This window comes from Myotis lucifugus, unplaced genomic scaffold, assembly GCF_000147115.1.
Source record: "Myotis lucifugus unplaced genomic scaffold, Myoluc2.0 scaffold_68, whole genome shotgun sequence".
Taxonomy (NCBI): Eukaryota; Metazoa; Chordata; class Mammalia; order Chiroptera; family Vespertilionidae; genus Myotis; species Myotis lucifugus.
The window spans coordinates 3,171,402-3,191,405 of NW_005871116.1; the positions used below are offsets into that span (position 1 = coordinate 3,171,402).

Here is a 20,004-nt window from a genome sequence, read left to right on the forward strand (position 1 = left end):
CCTGGCCAGCCCCCCACACCCTATGGGCACCCTTTCAACAACTCCACTCCATCTGGAACTATTTCCTACGTTACTGTGTCTTTCTCAGGTTTTTGAAAACTGGCCCTGTTTTGCTTTGAAGGCTGGAGCTCTGGTTGTGTTCTGTGCACAGGACACACAGCTCAGCCCCTCCCCGGCCTGCCCCTGGGCCTGGGCCCACAGCTGCTGCTCCGCTGTCGCCTGCCTCCCAGCAGGTACCTCCAATACCGATGCCTGGTGCCCCACGGGAGGCTGGCACAGAGCCGGCTAGACCGCAGGCCAGTGGTTTGAAAGCGGGGAGCTTGTTTCAGAGGCAGGTTCCTGGGCCCAGCCCGCAGACTCGGATGGAGCAGGTCTCCGTGGGCGCCACTCTGACAGGAAACAATCCGGGACCACGCCCTGGGAAATGGGTCTGAGTGGTCAAAGGCATGAGCTCCAGAGCCAGACAGGCTGGTTCCCAGGGCCACGTGACCTCCTGCGAGTGACCGGACCTCCCTGTGAGAAGGAAAGGGTTGGTGGTGAGGGTTGGATTCGTTCATTCTCGCAAAGGGCTTAGTGCAGGGCCCGGAATAGCTAGTTGTTAGAGATAATGAATATCAAACGTATTTCCCTTGGTCAAGTGTTTGTAAGTTCTAAAAACCCCTTCCTCGGATTGATAATATAAGGAAGTTAGCACAGTAGGGAACTGCTTCACAAAACGGAGCTATGATTATTGTTCTTGTTTTTAATAAGACATAGGCCCCCCCTGAGAGCAGCTTACATTGGGGGAGCTTAGAGAGTGGGCTGGTGTTTGGGTAGAAAAACCGTGTTTGAGGTTTTGGTGTTTGACCCAGGTCCAAAGCGAACAATAGGAAACGTAAGATGGTAAAATATATTCTCAACTTTCTTGACTTCTTTTCTTCACCGAAATGCTGCTCCTTTTGCTACTCCGGTGCTCAAAGCCCTTCTGGCAGAGAATGAGTGAGAGCAGTGGAACTCGGAGAGAAACCGTCTGTGGCTTCTGTGCGAGGTGAAGTAGAGGAAGAGGAATCAGAGTGCGCAGCTGAGTGCGGTTTTCCGTCCTGGTTCCGTTTCGTTTGGGTTCATGGTTGCACGTGGGGCAGAAGACCCAGTGAGCAGGTTCTGTGAGGATCGCTGGCCTGACCGTCTTTCCCGCTCATTCTCCATGTGACCTTGGTAACATTTTCGGGCAGCAGAGAAGGGGAGAGATCTGACCTTGGCGGGTGCCCTGCGCTGCAGTGTAAAGGGCCCAGCTAAGTAGAATGTGGCCACATGCAGGCGGCCGATGGTTTCCCGAGGCCTCCCCTGGGGGCTTTTCCATGCGCGGGGATTAGGAAAACCTGCACCAGGATAACCAATCATGCTGACCAGATCCACAAGACCTTGCTGGCGAAACCACACAGGCATTTTTTTTTGTTCATTTTTTCACTCATCCTTATGTATTTCCTTTTTTTAAAAAAATTGAGCTATAATTTACATGAAGTACACACATGTTTGATACATTTTAAATGTGTAAACACCTGTGGATCCCCTCTCCTCCCCTACACCCCTCCATACACAGAATAAGATACAGAAGAGTTTTCACACCCAAGAAGGCTTCCTGTGCAGCAAAGAGAACCACTAGTCTTGGTCATGTAGGACTACTCAAAGGAAAGAGAGGTGCAGGGTGTCCGGGAAGCAGGAGGTTATGGGAGGGCCTAAATCCGAGGAGTGGGGGTGGGCTGGAGAGCCAGGCCCTGGAGACGCCAGCAGCGGGTGGAGGCCCCGTGTGGGCTGATGCTGGAACCCGTCTGCCGGATTCAGGGCTGCCCCGAGCACAGCCTGGCTCCACATGGACAGGCGTGCCCTCGGGCTGCCAAACAGGCGGGAAGCCCCGCCTTTGTCCAAACACAACTGTGAAGGTTCCCACTCACCGGATTCCACTCCCGTTCCAGCCCAGCGTCCCTGCAGCTTTCCCCAGGTCACCTCTGCTCTGCGAGCTCCTGACCCTTCTGGTTACACATTTACAGCCTGTGGTTTGCGCTCGCACAGGACTGCTCTCCCGGGAGCGGCCCGGGAGCTTAACTCTCGGTGCAACTTCCTCCTGCCGCCAGTTCCCGGGGGTCTGCTGCCCCCGTCTGCGAGCTGCATTAACAGGGCACATGCCTGGGGTGGCGGGATCATTTGTGTGGTTTCTACTCTGTGCTGTGCTCTGTGCATATGTTGTCTTACTGAATGTTCCCTACGGCCCTTCAGGGCAGGTATAATTAATCACCCCCACTTTCAGATGAGGGATCTGAGACTCAGAGAGATGAAGCCAATCGCCTCAGGGCAGGAGCTCGTCACTGGCAGGAGTGGGAATCCAGGCGGGTGGGTCTGATCGGTGGGTCCCTGGACCCCTCGCGAAGCCGCACAGCCACTCAGCTGCGTGTCTGCCAGCCAGGCTCGGCCGCTGCGCGGTCAGGCCTTGGCCGCTGAGTAATGAAGTCTGACAACTCCCCTCCAGGCTGCTTTGCACAAGGAGCTGCCTGATGTGGGAAACTTGCTGGGAAAACAGTGGCGCTTTCAGGGTCGGGTCGCAGCCTCCTCGCTCAGGGTGTCAGGTCACCGAGTTCTATTCTGGGTTAAATATCAGGCGCTGGGACTCCTTTGAGCCTCGTTCTTGACGAAAGGACCCGGGGCGCTTTCCCTGGGGAAAGCCGGGCGCTGTCTGTTCTCGCTTTTTTCTCAGGCCAAGTGCGCACAGGAGCCCAGGGCCAAAGCCAGGGCCTCGAATCCCTCTTCCTTGGCCGGTGGGGGACAGGAGAGAGTTGTCCTCTCCCACACGAGGGGAGAGCTGTTCCGGCTGGGAGACGTTTCCTCCCCAAGCATGATGACCGAGGGGAGGGCTGGGCATGGGCCCAGGCCCTGCCTAGGCCTGTCAGTCACTCGCCAGCTATTGTTGGATTCAATCGGATTAGAATAATCGAATGAACACTGGACTGGGAGGGATATTTCTCTCTGGTAAACAACCTGTGTGTGTGTCCTTTGATACCCTCAGGGTATCGGGGCATCTGGAAGCTGAAATAGAAAACAGAAAGCTTCTGAGTGGACCCGGTATCAGAGTAAAACGTGGGGGAGGAGGGACAGATAAAATCCCAAGTTCAAAGGGATTTTAGGCAAATGCCTTTCATCTCTTTGGGGCTCTTTGTTTTGCTTTTTAAAAAGTGAAAACACATGTATTGGTTTCCAAGAGCTGCCATAACACATTGTCACAAATCGGGTGGCTTAAAGCAATAGGAATTTATTCTGTCCCGGTTCTGGGGAAAACATCCTCAGGTGAGAATTAATGAAGTCTACGTGCAGGGGTGGGCAGGGGTGCTTCTTCTGAGGGGCAGTGTGGTCTGTGCCTCTCTCTAGGCTCTCATGGCCGGCAGTCCTTGGCTCACAGCTACATCACTCCAACCTCTGTCTTCATCTCCGCATGGCATTCTTCCCTGTGTGTCTGTCTGTGTCCAAATTTCCTTTTCTCATGAGGACACCAGTCCGACAGGATTTAGGGCTGTCCTAATCCACTATGACTCCATTTTAACTAACGACATCTGCCAAGACCCTATTTCTAATTAAGGTCACAATCTGAGGTTCTGTGTGGACGAGAATTTGGGGGGACACTATTCCAGCGAGTATAACACGTTACAAATGATAAAGCCCTTCTTGTTCCTGATGCTACACGGATGCTTCTGACCATGGGCCTAAAGATCATCAGCCGTGAGGACATTATTCTGAGTGAAATAAGCCAGTGACAGACAAATAATGTAGGATTCTACTTATAGGAGGTACCTGGAAGTGGTCCAACTCATAAGGTGAACAGGAGCATGGGGGTTGCCGGGGATGGAGGGAGGGGGAGTGAAGAGTTGCTGTACAAGGGGTGCAGAGTTTGAGCTTTGCAAAATAAGGAGAGTTCTGGAGAATGATTGTACAACAAGGTGAGCATATGTGGCACCACCGAACTGCACACATAAAAGTGGTTAAGGCGGTAGGTTTGATGTTATGTCTACTTTGCCACAATTAAAAACATATTTGGTCATTCCTGGCCCAGCGTGGAAACCTGATTGCTAAGATTGTTTTGTTTCGGGTGGAGGAAACAGCATTCTGAGTTCATAGACCTTTGGCCACGAGGTTGTGAGTGAGTGTCTGCCTGGGCGTCAGTGTGTGACTGTTCTGTCTTGTTCTTCTCCAACGCCCTAGCTATAACCTGGGCAGTGGTGTGGCATCCATCCTGGTGAACGGCTCCTTCAGCGATGGTCGGTGGCACCGGGTCAAGGCTGTTCGGTGAGTACCTCCCACGGCGCAGGACAGAGCAGAGCCCAGCAGCGGTGGGACGTGCTCTCCGAGTCCCTTTAGTCCCATGTCCTCTTCCTCAGCCTTGCCTGGCCTCCCATGCTCCTCATCCAGGGTATTTTGCTACCAACTCCCACCTGTGCCCTCCACTGACAGTGAACTCCCAAAGCTTCACTCACCAGCGGCTTTCTGGAGAAATTATTTATATATTTATGTTAATCCTCACCTGAAAATATTTTTTCCCGTTGGTTTTTAGAGAGGGTAGAAGGGAGAGAAAGGGGGAGGAAGAGAGAGACAGAAAGAGAGAGAGAAACATCGATGTAAGAGAGACACATGGGTTGGTTGCCTCTCTGCACGGCCCCAACTGGTGACCGGGGATTGAACCTGCAACCCAGGTACGTGCCTTTGGCCCTAATCAAACCCGTGAACCTTGGGTGCACTGGCCAACACTCTATCCACTGATCCACACTGGCCAGGGCTGGAGAAATAACTTTTTGATGGCTACCTGGAAGAGGGCCTCCTATTTAGTGAGATCTGGGTATCACTACTGGGATGAAATTTGGGGGCATATGGACTTTGAGGAAGGCTCCACATCTCATTATGTAGGCAGTTGCCCGCTTTTTCTTTGACATCACTTCGCCTGAACCTCAAAAGCTCTGTGTATCCTGCCCCTCACAGAAGTCATACCCTGATTATGTCACTCCCTTAAAATTATGGTCTTGCTACCTATGTCCATATTCCTAACAATATATTGAGAAGTCAAATAGCAGGCCCAAATGGAGCAGTGTGAAGAAACCTCAGTCTTGCCATGTTACTGCAGGTTCCAGGAGATGAGCTGAACAGAGGTTTTTATTTGGGTTCCCTGAGAATTTACCACAACCCTTTCTGGGGAGGTTAGTGGGTGAGGTCAAAGGTGAGGCTTGGGAAACATGGGATCACCAAGGTCAGTTTCTTACTCTGCACACATACAGCCTATAGAGGAAGTAGCCTTGCTGGACCCCACTCTCTTTTCCATGGTGCCTGCCTTTGACACCCTAGAGCAGTGGTCGGCACACTCATTAGTCAACAGAGCCAATTATCAACAGTACTTCTTCAAAATAGACTCGCCCAGGCCAAAAACCGACTTCTGCGCATGGGCCATGAAGTTTCAATCGCACTGTACGTGCGCCTGCACGTGGTATTTTGTGGAAGAGCCACACTCAAGGGGCCAAAGAGCCGCATGTGGCTCTCGAGCCGCAGTTTGCCGACCACGGCCCTAGAGCAAGCATGTCAAACTCAGAGACTAGCACGGGCCAAATAAACAAGGCATACGGCCCGCAGGCCCCAAATATGACATGCTTGCCCTAGAGGGGGTGTGAGGACACAGAGGCAGATCTGTGCCCATCAGCTGCCCACATATCAGAGGAAGTCCTGGCGATAGTGATTTTGATGAAGCCCAACTCTTGACTTGTTGAACAAATGATATAAATATTAATATCATCAGAGAGATAAAAGAGGTTATTTTCACAAGAAACAAGAACTGTTTGCTGTAGAAAAGGAACATTACAAGACCAATAAAGAAGTGCAGCCTGGGTCAGTATCCCCTACGAGAGCTATGGACCCAGACAGGCTTTTTGAAGAAGCGCAGGGCTGGATGGTTTGGGGAACCTGCAAAGCCCTTCCACTCCACTGTCCTCGGAGTCACTTTTGGGTGATTCTTTGGGATCTTTCGAAACTTCTAAGCCAGCGGTTCTCAACCTGTGGGTCGCGACCCCTTTGGGGGTTGAACGACCCTTTCACAGGGGTCGCCTAAGACCATCAGAAAACACATATATGATTACATATTGTTTTTGTGATGAATCACTATGCTTTAATTATGTTCAATTTGTAACCATGAAAATACATCCTGCCTATCAGATATTTACATTACGATTCATAACAGTAGCAAAATTACAGTTATGAAGTAGCAACGAAAATAATCTTATGGTTGGGGGTCACCACAACATGAGGAACTGTATTAAAGGGTCGAGGCATTAGGAAGGTTGAGAACCACTGTTCTAAGCCATTCTTTGTCCTTCCCTAGAGTAATCCTCCACCTGTGAAACCTACTTCATGGTTTCCCATTGTGCTCGGAATAACATACAAACTCACCACGTGCTAATTCTTCTCTGGTTCCCTCTCACCTGCAGGATACGTTCTCACGAAGCTCCATGTGCCTTGCACCCTCAGCTCTGGCTTCCTCTCTGTCCACTCAGCTCCCACCTCCAGAATTCTCAGTGCTCAGTCTGCATCAACCCCTTGTCTTCTCTCTCTCTCTTCATAGCGACTTCCTGTTGGCATCTGCTTCCTCCTGCACTTGACCTACCCAGCCTTCAAAACTCATCTCAGGCAGACTCCCTGGGGGAAGCTTTCCCTGACCCTCTCTCCGACTCCTGTCACCCCACAGCGTGCTGGCGGTCTTCCACCGTCTCGCGGTGACACTGAGTTGTCATTTGTAATTTGATTGTTTTGTCTTCCTCAGTAGACCTAAAACTCCTGGGAGCCAGGAATGTGTTTTTTGTTTTGTCTTCTTTTTTTCATCTTTGCAGCTCTATCATTTAGCATAGTGCCTGGTGCAGAGTAGGTCCTTTCCTACATTTTCATTGAAATCAATTGAACAATTGACTGAAACTCCCGAAATGGTGGTGGATTTTTCCAGGGACGGTCAATCGGGAAAGATAACTGTGGATGACTACGGGGCCAGAACAGGCAAATCACCTGGCATGATGAGGCAGCTCAACATCAACGGAGCTCTGTACGTGGGTAAGTGACCTTGGACCAGATCTAAGTTATGCCCTTTGGGTGTTACTCCTCCATTGGCCGTGCTGGGGCTCCTCCAAGGCGTGTGCTTCCCTGGACCAGCCAAATGCTTGGAAATAGGAAGCTCTCCAGAGTCCATTCTCCCTTTTCTGAACTTCTGACTCATGGTGAGGGGGCAGGAAGCACTTAGAGGCCTTTGTGCTTTGGATGGATCCACCAGGAAAACCATGCTTTTCTTGTTATAGAACAGGAATCTGCTAAATATAGCTCCGAGAATTCCCTCCGAGGAAGGAGGATCTGTTTTCCTGGCCCCTTTCAGAAGTAGAATGAGTGGTATTTCTGTAAATAGCTTAGAACCCGATAGCCCACACAGGTAAGTATGCAAAGATGTCTTCCTCCGTATGCTTTCTACACGTGGACTTAATTGAAAGCACTCAACATCCGTGAATTTCTTTCAGCTTAAGACAGTGGTCAGCAAACTGCGGCTCACAAGCCACATTCGGCTCTTTGGCCCCTTGAGTGTGGCTCTTCCTAAGCCTTAGGCGTACCCTAATTAAGTTAATAACAATGTACCTACCTATATAGTTTAAGTTTAAAAAATTTGGCTCTCAGAAGAAATTTAAATCGTTGTACTGTTGATATTTGGTTCTGTTGACTAATGAGTTTGCCAACCACTGGCTTAAGATGACAGCACCTCTAACTACACACTACATTTTGTTGATATTATACAACATTTCGAAATTCACCAGATTTGGTTTGAAGTGGCCAACTGGGTCAGAAATCACACACGATGTAGGTATTTATAGCCTCTGGCTGTGTATCCGATTGAACCAAGTCAACCTGTTCCTTCAAGGATAGTTCTAAAGTAGATGTGATGCACTGAGCCATTCAAGGGACCCACAGTCCTCACGTAACCTGTCAGCCCAGGGACACCTTGGTCAGCAGTCACTCAAGTATCCTAAGGAAACACGGTTCCCTGTGGCTCACCCCGTCTCCCTCTGGCTCCCCGGCAGGTGGAATGAAGGAGATCGCCCTGCACACTAACAGGCAATACCGGCGAGGCCTCGTGGGCTGCATCTCTCATTTCACCCTGTCCACCGATTACCACGTTTCCCTCGTGGAGGACGCCGTGGATGGGAAAAACATCAACACGTGTGGAGCCAAGTAACACCAGCTGGCCTTGCCCAAGGGACGGAGCCTTCTATCCTGAGAATCCCGGGGGCCCTGAGACCCTGCCTGATGCCCCGTGCCATTCACAGAGGCATGGGGGCCAGGTGTGTTTCCTCTCACCCAGGAGAAAGGACACCTGATGAGAGTCTGGACCCAACATAGGAGTCTCCGTGTGGCCTTTCCTGCTGGCACTGCGTGCGGGCCGCCCCCCACGGAATCCTCTGTGTGAGAAGCATCGAACATTGTCTGTTGACTGTGCAGTGGCTGTCAGAGATCACACATGAAGGCAAATTCCGGAGCCCGTCTTCTGTAGTCAATGACTGTGTTGTGATTCATCGTGCAGTGAACTAAGAAGAGAGAGAGAGACCCAAAGGGCAGTATTAAAATATTCCTCTCCTTCCCTGACTCATGACACTTACTGACAGCAGAATGACTGTGTGACCTTGAACCTGGGATTTCTCACCTTGGCCCATGGAATATCAGGATTAACCCCTTCCACTCCCCACTGGCTGGTTCAATGTGCTCTGACTATTCCATGAAAATAAGGAGGAGAAGAGACTAAACATAGAATCATAATGCTGCCCCTCCTTAATGAGAAATCCCTACTTTTTATAATACTAATCTAAAAACAGGCACCCCGATTTTGTAGCTGTCCTTTTGTATGTGTATATTTTTATAGCAGCTGATAGTCCACACAGTATAATTTTGAAACTTTGGGTGGACAACCCTGAATTCTTTGCACAGTTCCTAAAAATTTTCTCCCAAAGGAGACTTGTGGGGGCCCTTCATGGCGCCAGTGGGGTAGGTAACTGGGGGTGGGCAGTCTCTTGGAGAGCTGACTATTCTGTTTTGGTAAATGGTGACGGCTCAAGGAAATGGATCTGAAGCTTCCAAAATAAGCAGATTAAAAGATACATGTGTTCCTGAGGGGGGTCACTGTCATTTTTGTTTTAAGAGGGGAATCTAATCTAATAAAAGACAAACATGCAAATTGACCATACCTTCGCTATGCCTTAAGCCATGCCCACCAGCCAATCAGAGCAACTATGTGCAAATTAACCCAACCAAGATGGCAGCCGGCAGCCATGGAGCTAGAGCGAGCAGGAGGCTTGGTTGCCCCAGTGATGGAGGAAGCCAAGCTTCCCACCTGCTGTGGCTGGCTCTGAGCTCCACTGAAGGCAACAAAGTTTCAATTATAGAAGGTAAATAAATCCCAGAATAAAAAAGAAAAAAAGGAGAGGCTGGGAGCTTCCATCGCCGGGGGGCTTGGCCAGCCTGAAAACGGCCCTCAGCCCCTCACCCAGACTGGCCAGGCACCCCAGTGGGGACCCCCAACCCTAAAGGGGGTGTGACCAGCCTGCAAACACCCATCAGCCCCTCACCCAGGCTGGCCAGGCACCCCAGCAGGACCCCCACCCTGATCCGGGACACCCTTCAGGGCAAACCAGCTGGCCCCCACCTGTGCACCAGGCCTCTATCCTATATAATAAACGGGTAATATGCAAACTGACCCTAACAGCAGAACAACTGGGAATGACTGGTCACTATGACACACACTGACCACCAGGGGGCAGACGCTCAATGCAGGAGCAGCCCCCTGGTGGTCAGTGCGCTCCCACAGGGGGAGCTCTGCTCAGCCACAAGCCAGGCTGACGGCTGCCAGTACAGCGGTGGTGGTGGGAGCCTCTCTCGCCTCCTCAGCAGCGCTAAGGATGTCCGACTGCAGCTTAGGCCTGCTCCCCGCTGGCAAGTGGACATCCCCTGAGGGCTCCCGGGCTGCCAAAGGGATGTCTGATTGCCAGCTTAGGCCCAATCCCCTGGGGAGCGGGCCTAAGCCAGCAGGCGGTCATCCCCCGAGGGGTCCCAGACTGCGAGAGGGCACAGGCCGAGCTGAGGGCCCCCCCCCCCCCCAGTGCACAAATTTTTGTGCACCGGGCCTCTAGTGTCTATAATAAACTTGAATCAAGGAGATGAAGAAGGGTAGAGCTCATTCACTTAGTCATTCATTCATTTGTGCAGGTGTCTGAACCTTGCACAGGCCCATCCAGAAATGGGCACTAAGACAATTAGTGCCCCTAAGGCTGTACTGGGGTGGGGGGTTGGGGCGGAAAAGCAGGAATGCTTCCTTCTGAGCCAACGGCTGTCCCTTTGCCATTCACGCACATGACGATGGAGACAGCTGGCTGGCAGAGTCCCATGACATGACTCGCTAAGGGAAAGGTGAGATGCACGCTGCCCCCAAAGAGCAGGGAAATGTGATCCAATGCACACAAGAGCCTATGTTTAGTCCCAGTCATGACTCACCCTTGTTTGTGAAGCATTCATTCAGCGAAGACTTGGAGCTCTCTGCAGAGCACAGCTTAGGCACATTCAGAATTCTATAAAATGAATAAATAAACCAGAGACATTCACCTCGTGCTTTAACCTCTGCCTCCTGTCTTTGGGCTCCTTTGATGACCAGGATCCTCCCTCCCTCCCAGAGGAATAATGGTAACAACAACAACAATAACAATAATTCATCCTCTCCTACACATGTCTCCTTGTGTGTGCAGTTTGGAGAAAAGCCACGTGGTATGGTAGCAAGTGGGTTTTACGACCTCCCCTCATACCTGTTCCTTGAAGGCAGCTCGGGCCAGTGCTTCCCAAGATGTAAGAGTTGCTTTCATAGCACATTTTGAGTCAGTAGCCTCCAGCCAAAAATATCATCGTGATTTTAGCAAAACATCCCGCTGAGCTGAAGCCAGAAGAGCTGTGTTGTAGATGAGCTATTGTTCCATGAGAGTGTCGTCCAGGGAAGAATGCAGTGACCCAGGGATGCGGGCTGGGGGCGGGGGTGTTGAAGCAGATGAGAATCCTGAAGCACCGACTTGGGTGGGATGCAGGAGGGGCTGAAAGGGAAGGGGTGACAGACACCATGATGGATTCAGGGCAATAGAGATCCTGCTGGTGAGAGGGCTGCAGGGACGGGGACCCAAGAGCAGCTGGTCACATGGGAGGCTCCGGGCAGGAGAACAGGGTAAGAGACAGAACATCCCAAGCCAGGAGGAAGGTTCTGTGACCCCCTCAGTGAACAGAACCCAGGAGATGCGGGATGAGTTGATAGCAGAGGTGGTTGTGAGGATAAAAACTTGTCCTGAAGCTGAGGGATTAGACCCAGGTTCAGAGGCGGGAGAGCTGAGATGGGCTGAACCTGGGTGTGTGGGTCCCCCGTTTTCTCTCTAAGTGCATCTGCTATCTGTATGTACAATAATGCCACATGGCAAACAAACACAGACCCCAGGGGCATACCAGGGTAAGTGTTTATCGCTTACTGCCTGAGTGTTCACCTTGGCAGCTCTGCTGATCTTGGCTGGCTCGACTAGGCGCTTCTTCTGGTCTCGCTGGACTTGGTCCCTGCGTAGCAGTTGGCTAATTTAGGATGGCCTTGCCTGAGACGGCGAGGTGACTTGAGTCAGCTCCATGTGGTTCTCACGCTCCTCCTGGGACCTGTGGGAGCCCGACATGCCCTTCGCATGACGATGGAGGAGGGTAAGGGCACCAGAGGGAAGGTGTAAGGTCCTGCACAGCCAAGGTCTGGAACTGCCACATCCTAGGAGTTTAAGTTCATAAGAGATGAAAATACAGACTCCGCCATCCATCATCACTTGGCAAAGGGCATGGATACAGGGAGGGTGATACAGTCATGTGCTGTTGGGAGAAGGGGTGCAGTAGTCCTTCTGTGGGGACCCTTGGTGGGGGATGGGGGTCTGTGAAGTTCTCCATGATTGGTCCAGCCAGGCCGGTCCAATGGGGCAGCATTTATCCCTCCCCGCCCCCCAATTCCTCTGCTGCCTCCTCGTTCTCATTCTTCCACCTGCCCACCTGCCCACCTGTCCACCTGTCCACCTGTCCTCTGCCACTTGCACTTGGTGATTCCAAGGAGGTGGGATCTGTGCTGGGCTTCCGGGCATCGGCTCTGTGGGGGCGCGTGTTGGAGAAGCTGGCTGGGCTCCTGGCCCTAGAGAAGTTTAAGGAGCAGCCAGGGAGCTCTCAGGTTCACACAGTCCGCGCCCTGCCCAGGAAGGCCCGCGTGAAGGACGGGTTCCTGGAAACCTTTGTCCCACCGGCAGGACCTAAGAGAATTCCCCAGAAGTCCCCTTGTGTTCTGAGCAAGGATGGCTGGGGGGGAGGGGGGGGTGGGGGTAGTGGAGGGGAAGGATTGTTCTTGCTTTTCCTAGTAACACTGACGGCCACACCCCCCTATTTCCTCTGAGCCCAGTCCTGGGGTTCTCTCGGGAAGGTCTGTGGGGCTCCCTCGTCCCCTCGCTGCTGCCCCAGAAGCTGGGAGGCAGTGATGACCGGCCTGCCAGGCACCACTGGGAGCCGCCTGCTCTCCGCCCCCTCGCTCGCCTCTCATTTCCGGAGCCCGTCCTGTTCCAGCCCCGGCTGCTCCAACACAAACAGGCCCTGCTCTCCCTCCAGCAGCCCTGGCCCAGTGACCAGCGCTTCCTTCTGACGGCCGCCCCGCCCTCCGCCCGGCCCTCCCTGAGTGGGAGGAAGGAGCTCGGAAAAGTGCCCGGAGCTGGCGGCCAGATCTCCACTTGGAGGAAACACTGCATTTTTCACCTTTAACCTAGAAAAATATGGTTCTCAGAAAGCTTGTTTTTAGCACTGGGAGTTCCCAGAGGAGGAAGCATGGGGAGCAGGAGGGGCCCGCGGCCTCTCTCAGGCTCCACAGCGAGCCCTGGGCCCAGGAGGCTGCCCCCGGGAGGGGACCCCTGGCCGCCTGGGAGGCCCAGCCCTGGGGACGAAATTCAGGCGAAGGCCCGAGGACAGGGGCTTGGACAAAGCAGCAGCTGCCTCCCATTCCGTCCCTGCTCTAAGCCTGGCCTGCTCTAAGCCTGGCCTGGCCAGGAACACACCGTAGCTGCCCTGGAAGGTGGAGGGGTGGGTGCAGGTGGCCCTGTGACCCTCAGGCCCTCGGCTGAGTGGGGTGTGTGGTGAGCTTATCAAAGGCGGGAGAGGGTCCTGCAGGACTAAGTCCCCCAGCGCTGCCACCCCGAGGAGCCCAGAGAGCAGAGGACGCCAGCACAGTCAGAATCCCCAGTGAGGGGCGTGGGTGCTTGGGCCCACCCCGCAGGTCTTGCCCAGGGTGGATGGGTCACCCCCCTGCATCCCCACCAATGCCTTCCCTGAACACAAAGGGAGAGACGCAGCCCTGCCTCCGCCACCCTGAGGGTCTCTGCCATCCTAAGGGTGAAGGTCAGTCAGGTCAGGTGGTGGCCAGGCCGCGCGGCTTGCAGGTGGCCGTGCTCAGGCCGCAGAATGACTACGTAATCCAGCTCAACACATGGCGGCTCTGGGATCGGCCTGTAAGCAACTGCGCAGCCGCCTCACGTCCAAAGAATGTTCTTCGCAACAGCCCTCCTTAGCCGTGGGCCAGAGCCCATGGGCACAGCCTGTGTGACTCGGGAGGACAGAGGCTGGCCAGAGAGCCATGGGTGACTTGCATGGTCCCACCACCACGACCCTTCACTGAAGCTTCTCTGCCCGTTACCCTGACCTTTGGGTGCAGCCTGCCCTGGGGCTCCCCGTCCACTGTCTGGCAGTGTAGTCCTGTGGGTGAGGGGGTCTGGGCACAGGCCAGTTCCTCCTCACAGCTCCACCTCTGCCTCCTTCCAAAGTTCTCCTACTGCAAGGACCAGGGGCTGAACAAAGCTGAGAGCACAGACCAGAGCCGCTCCATCAGAGTGGGGGGCGGGTTCCCCAACAGGCCATGAGGTCCCGGTTGAAGTCTTTGCTCCTCTCTCCTTTGCCTTCCTGCAATGAATAACCTCCAGCGCTCCGGGGCGCTGTGGCAAGCTCTTTCCAAGCAGCAGCGAGCCCCCTGGGCAGAGCCTAGCCCTGGCCCCGCCAAGACCCGGAGGAGCAGGCCAGGCTGCAGGGAGCACCCCAGCCTCTCCTCCTCGTCCTACCGGCCTTGCCGAGACATCTTTGTCCTAGAAAGTGCCTGGCTTCCAGGAGCTCTCGTCTTTTCCTGGAAAGACGTGAGGGGGACGCTGCTTCTCTGTTTGTCTATCTTCGTCTCTCTGACTCGCTCAAGTTCCACATGCTTTACAAAGGCCCAGATATCTCCGAACAGGCGGCTCGGCCTCCCCTCGGGCCCCGGCTGCCCACCTCCCAGCCGGGGCCCAGCCCGGGGCATGGCCTCCTGGGACAGCCCAGCGCTAGAGGCTGCAGCTCCCACGTGGCTAAAAGATGACTTCGATGGAACATCTCTGCCAAGGAAGGCCAGGGAAGTTCAAAAGAAATCCGCTCCTGCAACGCACTCACTTAGAAACAAAAGTCACCGGCAGCAGGCCAGGGGCTCAGCTGCAGGAGCCTGTGAGGAAACTGACCAAAGGCAAAGCAAAGAAAGCGTCAGAGCCGAGGAGAGGGCTGTGCTGCGTGGCTATGAGGCCTGCGGCACGGCCTCAATTAATTACATGCATCAGTACATTCATAGCACGTACATATATATGACAATCCACTCATTCACACCGGCCAATGTCTGAAAGGGTAGAAAGGAAAATGTTCAAAATGGCTAATGCTGCGGAAGGAGATGGCATGAGCTTTCTCTTTTTCCTTGTACCTGTTTTCATGTTCTTCAGCGAGCCTGCAGTGACTCTCTTGTTCTGTCCCCTCGGAACGTCATCTTGCGTCTTTGGAGGGCTGGTCCTCCCTCACTCTAACACCAGGCGCTGGGGAAAGTGGCCTTGACCTAGCGCCTCTGCCCGGCCACGTGACACGAGCAGGCACGTGACCCGGCCAGGCCAATCTCGGTCCTGGGTGGGGGCTGGGAGGAAGGGTGCTGTCTCCTTCATGGTAAGGCTCTCCGCTGGGAGGAGCCTGGAACCCCAGGCCTAGCTCTGCAGGGTCCTCCGCCGAGAGAAGGAAGTTTGGGACACAGAGAGGGATGTGTGTGATTTGAGGGAGGAGCGCAGTCTGGGAATGCCCAGGGCTCACCTACCCAAAGTGGAGGCCGAGATCGGGCAGGGGTCGGCTCCCACAGAAGCAGGTGGCTACCCGGGGAAGACAGGTGGGGAAGGAATGGACCACCTGGCCACGCAAATCATCGATTGGAAGGATACAGAGAACCGTACCCAGGAGAATGAAAGACACTTTAAAGCGGGGAGGAGGTGCGGAGGGGGGTGGTCTGTGGGTAGGAGGGCTCGAACCTGTTGGCACTGGTGCGTCTGAATTGGTTTGGAGGCGTTTACACCTGCAAGGCGCTGGTCAGAGAGCCGGTGTGGCTGAGGTTTCTCAGGGGGAGGCACACCTGTTCTGTGGGGAGCAATACTCACTCCACCTGGAACCCTCTGAACTTTGGAGAAGTCGGTTCAGAGATGAGGAGAAGGAGAGGTGGGGTAGCTTCTCTAAGGTCACCCCGGGAATAAGAGGTGATGTTGGCCCCAAGCCTTTTGAGCAGCTCAGGTGGGGCGGCAGCTGCCCTGGGCCTGAAACCGGCATCAGCCACCCCAGGAACGGACAAGGGCCGAATGGTCGTGGAGGAAGCTGGACTCTGGGCCACTGCTGAAGGGTGAGGGCTGCCTGCACGGGGGATCTGGGACTAGGAGGCCCATTTGCGGACACGGCTTCTGCAAGGCTTCCTGGCTCACCCAGCAGCCGAGGAGAAGGGGGGAGAGGTTGTGCAAGCGCCCCCAGGATAGGAACGTAAGCCCCGGCTCCTGCCTTCGACTACTTGTCTAGACAGAGACAAGGGAAGACGTGCGGCGGCAGCGATGGATGGAGCTGTCGGGGGCCTGGCGGGGAAGTGACAGCTCAGCTGAGACTTGAGTCTTTCTCACCTTTGGAAGGTTGGGAGGCAGAGAGGGATGAGCAGCTCAGAGCCCGCCCTGCACTCACTGTGGCGTGATCTCCACTTAACGGTTTCGATGATCAGAATCCTCGCCCAAAGCTTTCCTTGTCTCTCTAATCTGAGACTAATCACTCTGGGATAAAACCAGCTCCAGTTTAATCCCAAATCAGTTCAAGACATCTCTGGTTACTTCAACTTCTCTGCTCCTCGCAGGCTGAGTAAATACTTTTAATTCAGTTTCACTGTTAGTCACTCCAGGGGAAAGTGAATTCTTATACAGCTCTTTTGTAAAGGACTTGGGTTTGTAAGCTAACATTTTGGTGTGATATAGAAAACCGTACATTAAAAAAAAAAAGATTATTCAAACCGCTCTAATTTTCTTTCCCCAAATTATTACATCATTCCTCTCTTCTGACCTTTTCAAAGTTTCTGGGGCCGATGGTGCTACCTGTTTTGACTCAAGAATTCACCACCTGGAAAACAAGTTATTTACAGGGGGCCCGGGTACTTAACTACTAACACCTGTCACTGTTAACTTAGAATTGGTCTACAAGGTGCCTCAGGTTAAATCCAAGCTCATTCAGTTCAGTTGTGCCTCTAGGTCAGGGGTGGGGAACCTTTTTTCTGCCAAGGGCCATTTGGATATTTATAACATCATTCGAGGACCATACAAAATTATTAACTTAAAAATTAGCCTGCTGTATTTGGTCAAACATGTAATTAACTCACCCCTAATGCCTCGGCAGGTCCAGACCAACTATTTCTCGGTCCTTATACGGCCCAGGGGCCGGACCATCCCCACCCCTGCTCTAGGTAAGCCCAGGCTACGTAGGAATACTTAATTTCTCCCCTATGAAGTTCTATTTAAGATCAATTCATACTTTAAAGTTACTGAGGTTTTGCTGAGTCAATGACTATATTTCCAAATTCAACAACTTGCAATAAAAGTTTTGTGTATTCCTAGAATCTCCAGAAATGATGTTTATCCTCATAGGAAATTAATTAAAAATCGTATTTTAAGGACCAGGATTTATTTGATAATGTCAGATTCCCACTATTTGATTATCGTTATGCTAGCTTCCCTGGTAAATAGAATATAGATTTAATGAAGCATACAAAGGTTTATATCAATGGCATAGCAATTTAGTGACTGCCCTATGCGACTGTTTTGTAACCACTGTAATTCTTAAGGGATGGAACCAAAAGTATTAAAGCAGAAGCCACTTTTCCTAAGTGCTTAACCCAGGAAGAAAAACAAAACAAAACAATGCCCACATCTGTCAGTGTAAGTTGTAAGAAAATATATTTATTTTTTTCCATGACAATACTATGATAAAATTGTTAAATACATGCATGTTTTAAAAACAGACATAAGTAACATCTTTAAGAGTTAACAGCCAAGCGTACTAGTTTTACATTTAAGGTCTCTTAGTAATAGGTTACTTATATTCTATGTTCTTGCTATAACCATGTTCTCCAAAACATATGGAAACTAAATTCTGAAATTATACAATATAAAATGACCAAATTTTTCCATTCTAACACCACATAATCTCCAAATTTTCGCAAGGCAGAAAATACTTGTTACCTTTGTAAGTGGAGTTGTTTTATTCCACATTAGACTCAGAATTTTGCGAGTTAGAGTCAGTCGCACAAATGTCCGACAACCTGCAGTTTGCTTCCTGTATACGTATGTAAATGTTTCTCCTTATATGACTAAGCATGATCTTAGATACAGAACATCATGACTGATCATTCAGGTAAAAAAAAATAAGAGAGAGAGAGAAACAAAAGGTCGGTAGTGGTAACATTTATAAGAAATGAAGAAGGGAACAGGTTTAGATCTGCAGCCTCTCCCTCTTTCAGCTACATTTGCACACACCTGACTGAACAAAAATTAGTAAACAGCTGCTAGTATTTATAAAAAAAAAATTGAAGATATTTAACATACATCCCTTTTGAAAAAACACTCATTCTACAAAGAACCTTATAAAAAACAAAAACTTATATCTGTTCACAGTATGTGTATTTTGTAAACAGTCATTCACTATAATGCGATTTTGAAAGTAGAAATGGCGATTTCCTAGCACTTTCCGAACTTATGGCCAGCTAATGAAAGAGAATAAAAAGTAACAACATTCCTATGGTACCATCTCAAATTTGGGATCTCTCTCTACCCAGGCCAATCTTTTCAAGCGATTCTAAATTGAAATGGTTTGGTTTTTTTCTAAAGGCCATGTTCTTTTTTGGGGGAAATAATGTGATAAAAACAAATCTCAGGCATCATATCCTGCCTACCTTTCCACAACAAACGGAGTAAGATTTCTTTTTGTGTGTTGCCTTTTATTCATAATGTGTCCACACTTTTCCTAAACATTATGTAGGGGAAAAAAACTAAATAGGAGGATATACCGTAAGTAATGGAGAAAAGTATTTGGAATTAAACTGGGGGCAGACTATTTGAAAAAAATTTATGAAAATCATTATTCAGTATTGTTTTCTATGATCAGTTGCACATGTCACAATACTAAAGTCAAACCTAAACACTAACTTGTTCACATTTTAACCAAAAATTGTATTACCACGCAGACATCTTTTGTGTGTTTTTATAATACATCCCTGGAATGCTTAGGAAAAATAGTGAGTTCAGAAACTGAAAGTTAACCATTTAAGAGGGAGTAATTATACAGGGAAGTACATTTTAAATGTATATAAGGGAGGTCCAAGAGGGTATATGGGGGATAAATGGTGATGGAAATAGCATAATAAAATAAAGGGGAAGAATAAATGTATATAAGGAATTCAATAATTTTAAGTGAGCAATTCAATCAGGTATAAAAGTATTTTTTGCTTAAGTGCAGCAGCATAAGGTCTATGTGGTTATTTTTATTTTTAAAAGTTCTGATTGGCTACTGCAAAGGCAATCTTAGGAGATAAATATACAAGTGTAATAAAATCATTTCCCCTATCAATTAAATATTAATTTTTCCATTCACATCTCTTAGTTTTTACTGTATTGAGTTATAGCAACCAAAAAGTAATGTAAGTTACTACTGCTTTGTAATTGGTTAATATTCCATCAGTTATAGTTACTTAAGAGCTTTTAAAATTTTTGTTTCTATGGTTCTTCAGCTAGGCACTTGCACATAAAAACATTCAGAGGGTTTCCTTCTTAAAACACTACTTTTAATTTCCATTACAGTGTTGCACCGTTAGAATTTGTCTTGCATAGGTAAACTCTTTATAACCAGGACACTTATAATCCAAGGTATTAACATTCTTCATACAGGGAGGAACAAACACTACTTAAGGTTAAAAAGAACAGAATCCTGTCCTAACTCAGTATCATCATTAAATGGATTTGGATATGTTCTAGATCAAATCACATCCCCTAAAGTTTTACCACACACCATAAAGCCTGACATACGGGTTGTTGTTCTTATTCCTCACACTGGCACCGATAATCCCCTGGGCACGTAATCCATGAAGATAGAAACAGACCAACATCAAACCAAGTACTTTTCAATGATATTCTAAGGTCATGTCTAAAAGATGCATTTCCAGTGAGGGTGGACACAAATCCTTGTGTGAAAAATGTTCTTTAAAAAGATGGGCATGGTGCCAAGAAACTGTTGTTTCAGCAGAAAATACCGGTTTAAAATAAATGCTGCAAAGAAATAGTTTATCAACAGAATGAGTGCTTATTTAATCAATTAAGCTGCACGTCAGTGTATTGTTGTTTTGCTGGAACACATGCTGGTGGGTACAAACACGTCCCAAGTCGCATACCCATCAAATACAAAGGAACTGGGAACACTTAGGGTGAGGGGTCAATGGGCCATCTGGTGACATGTGTGCCTGAGTCTTTCCCACGCTGTCAAACTGTGGAGCCACTTCTAAAG

General features: G+C 50.4%; 1 protein-coding gene across 1 annotated transcript; it reads left to right on the top strand.

Annotated features, from left to right (window-relative positions):
- Positions 1-4,201: 4,201 nt before the first annotated feature.
- Positions 4,202-8,322, top strand: LOC111826326 (pikachurin-like; the record flags this gene model as incomplete). Its single annotated transcript, XM_023755051.1, has 3 exons — positions 4,202-4,308; positions 6,995-7,098; positions 8,109-8,322. Coding segments are annotated over 3 exons (366 nt in total), but the record flags the coding sequence as incomplete, so codon positions are not given.
- Positions 8,323-20,004: the final 11,682 nt, after the last annotated feature.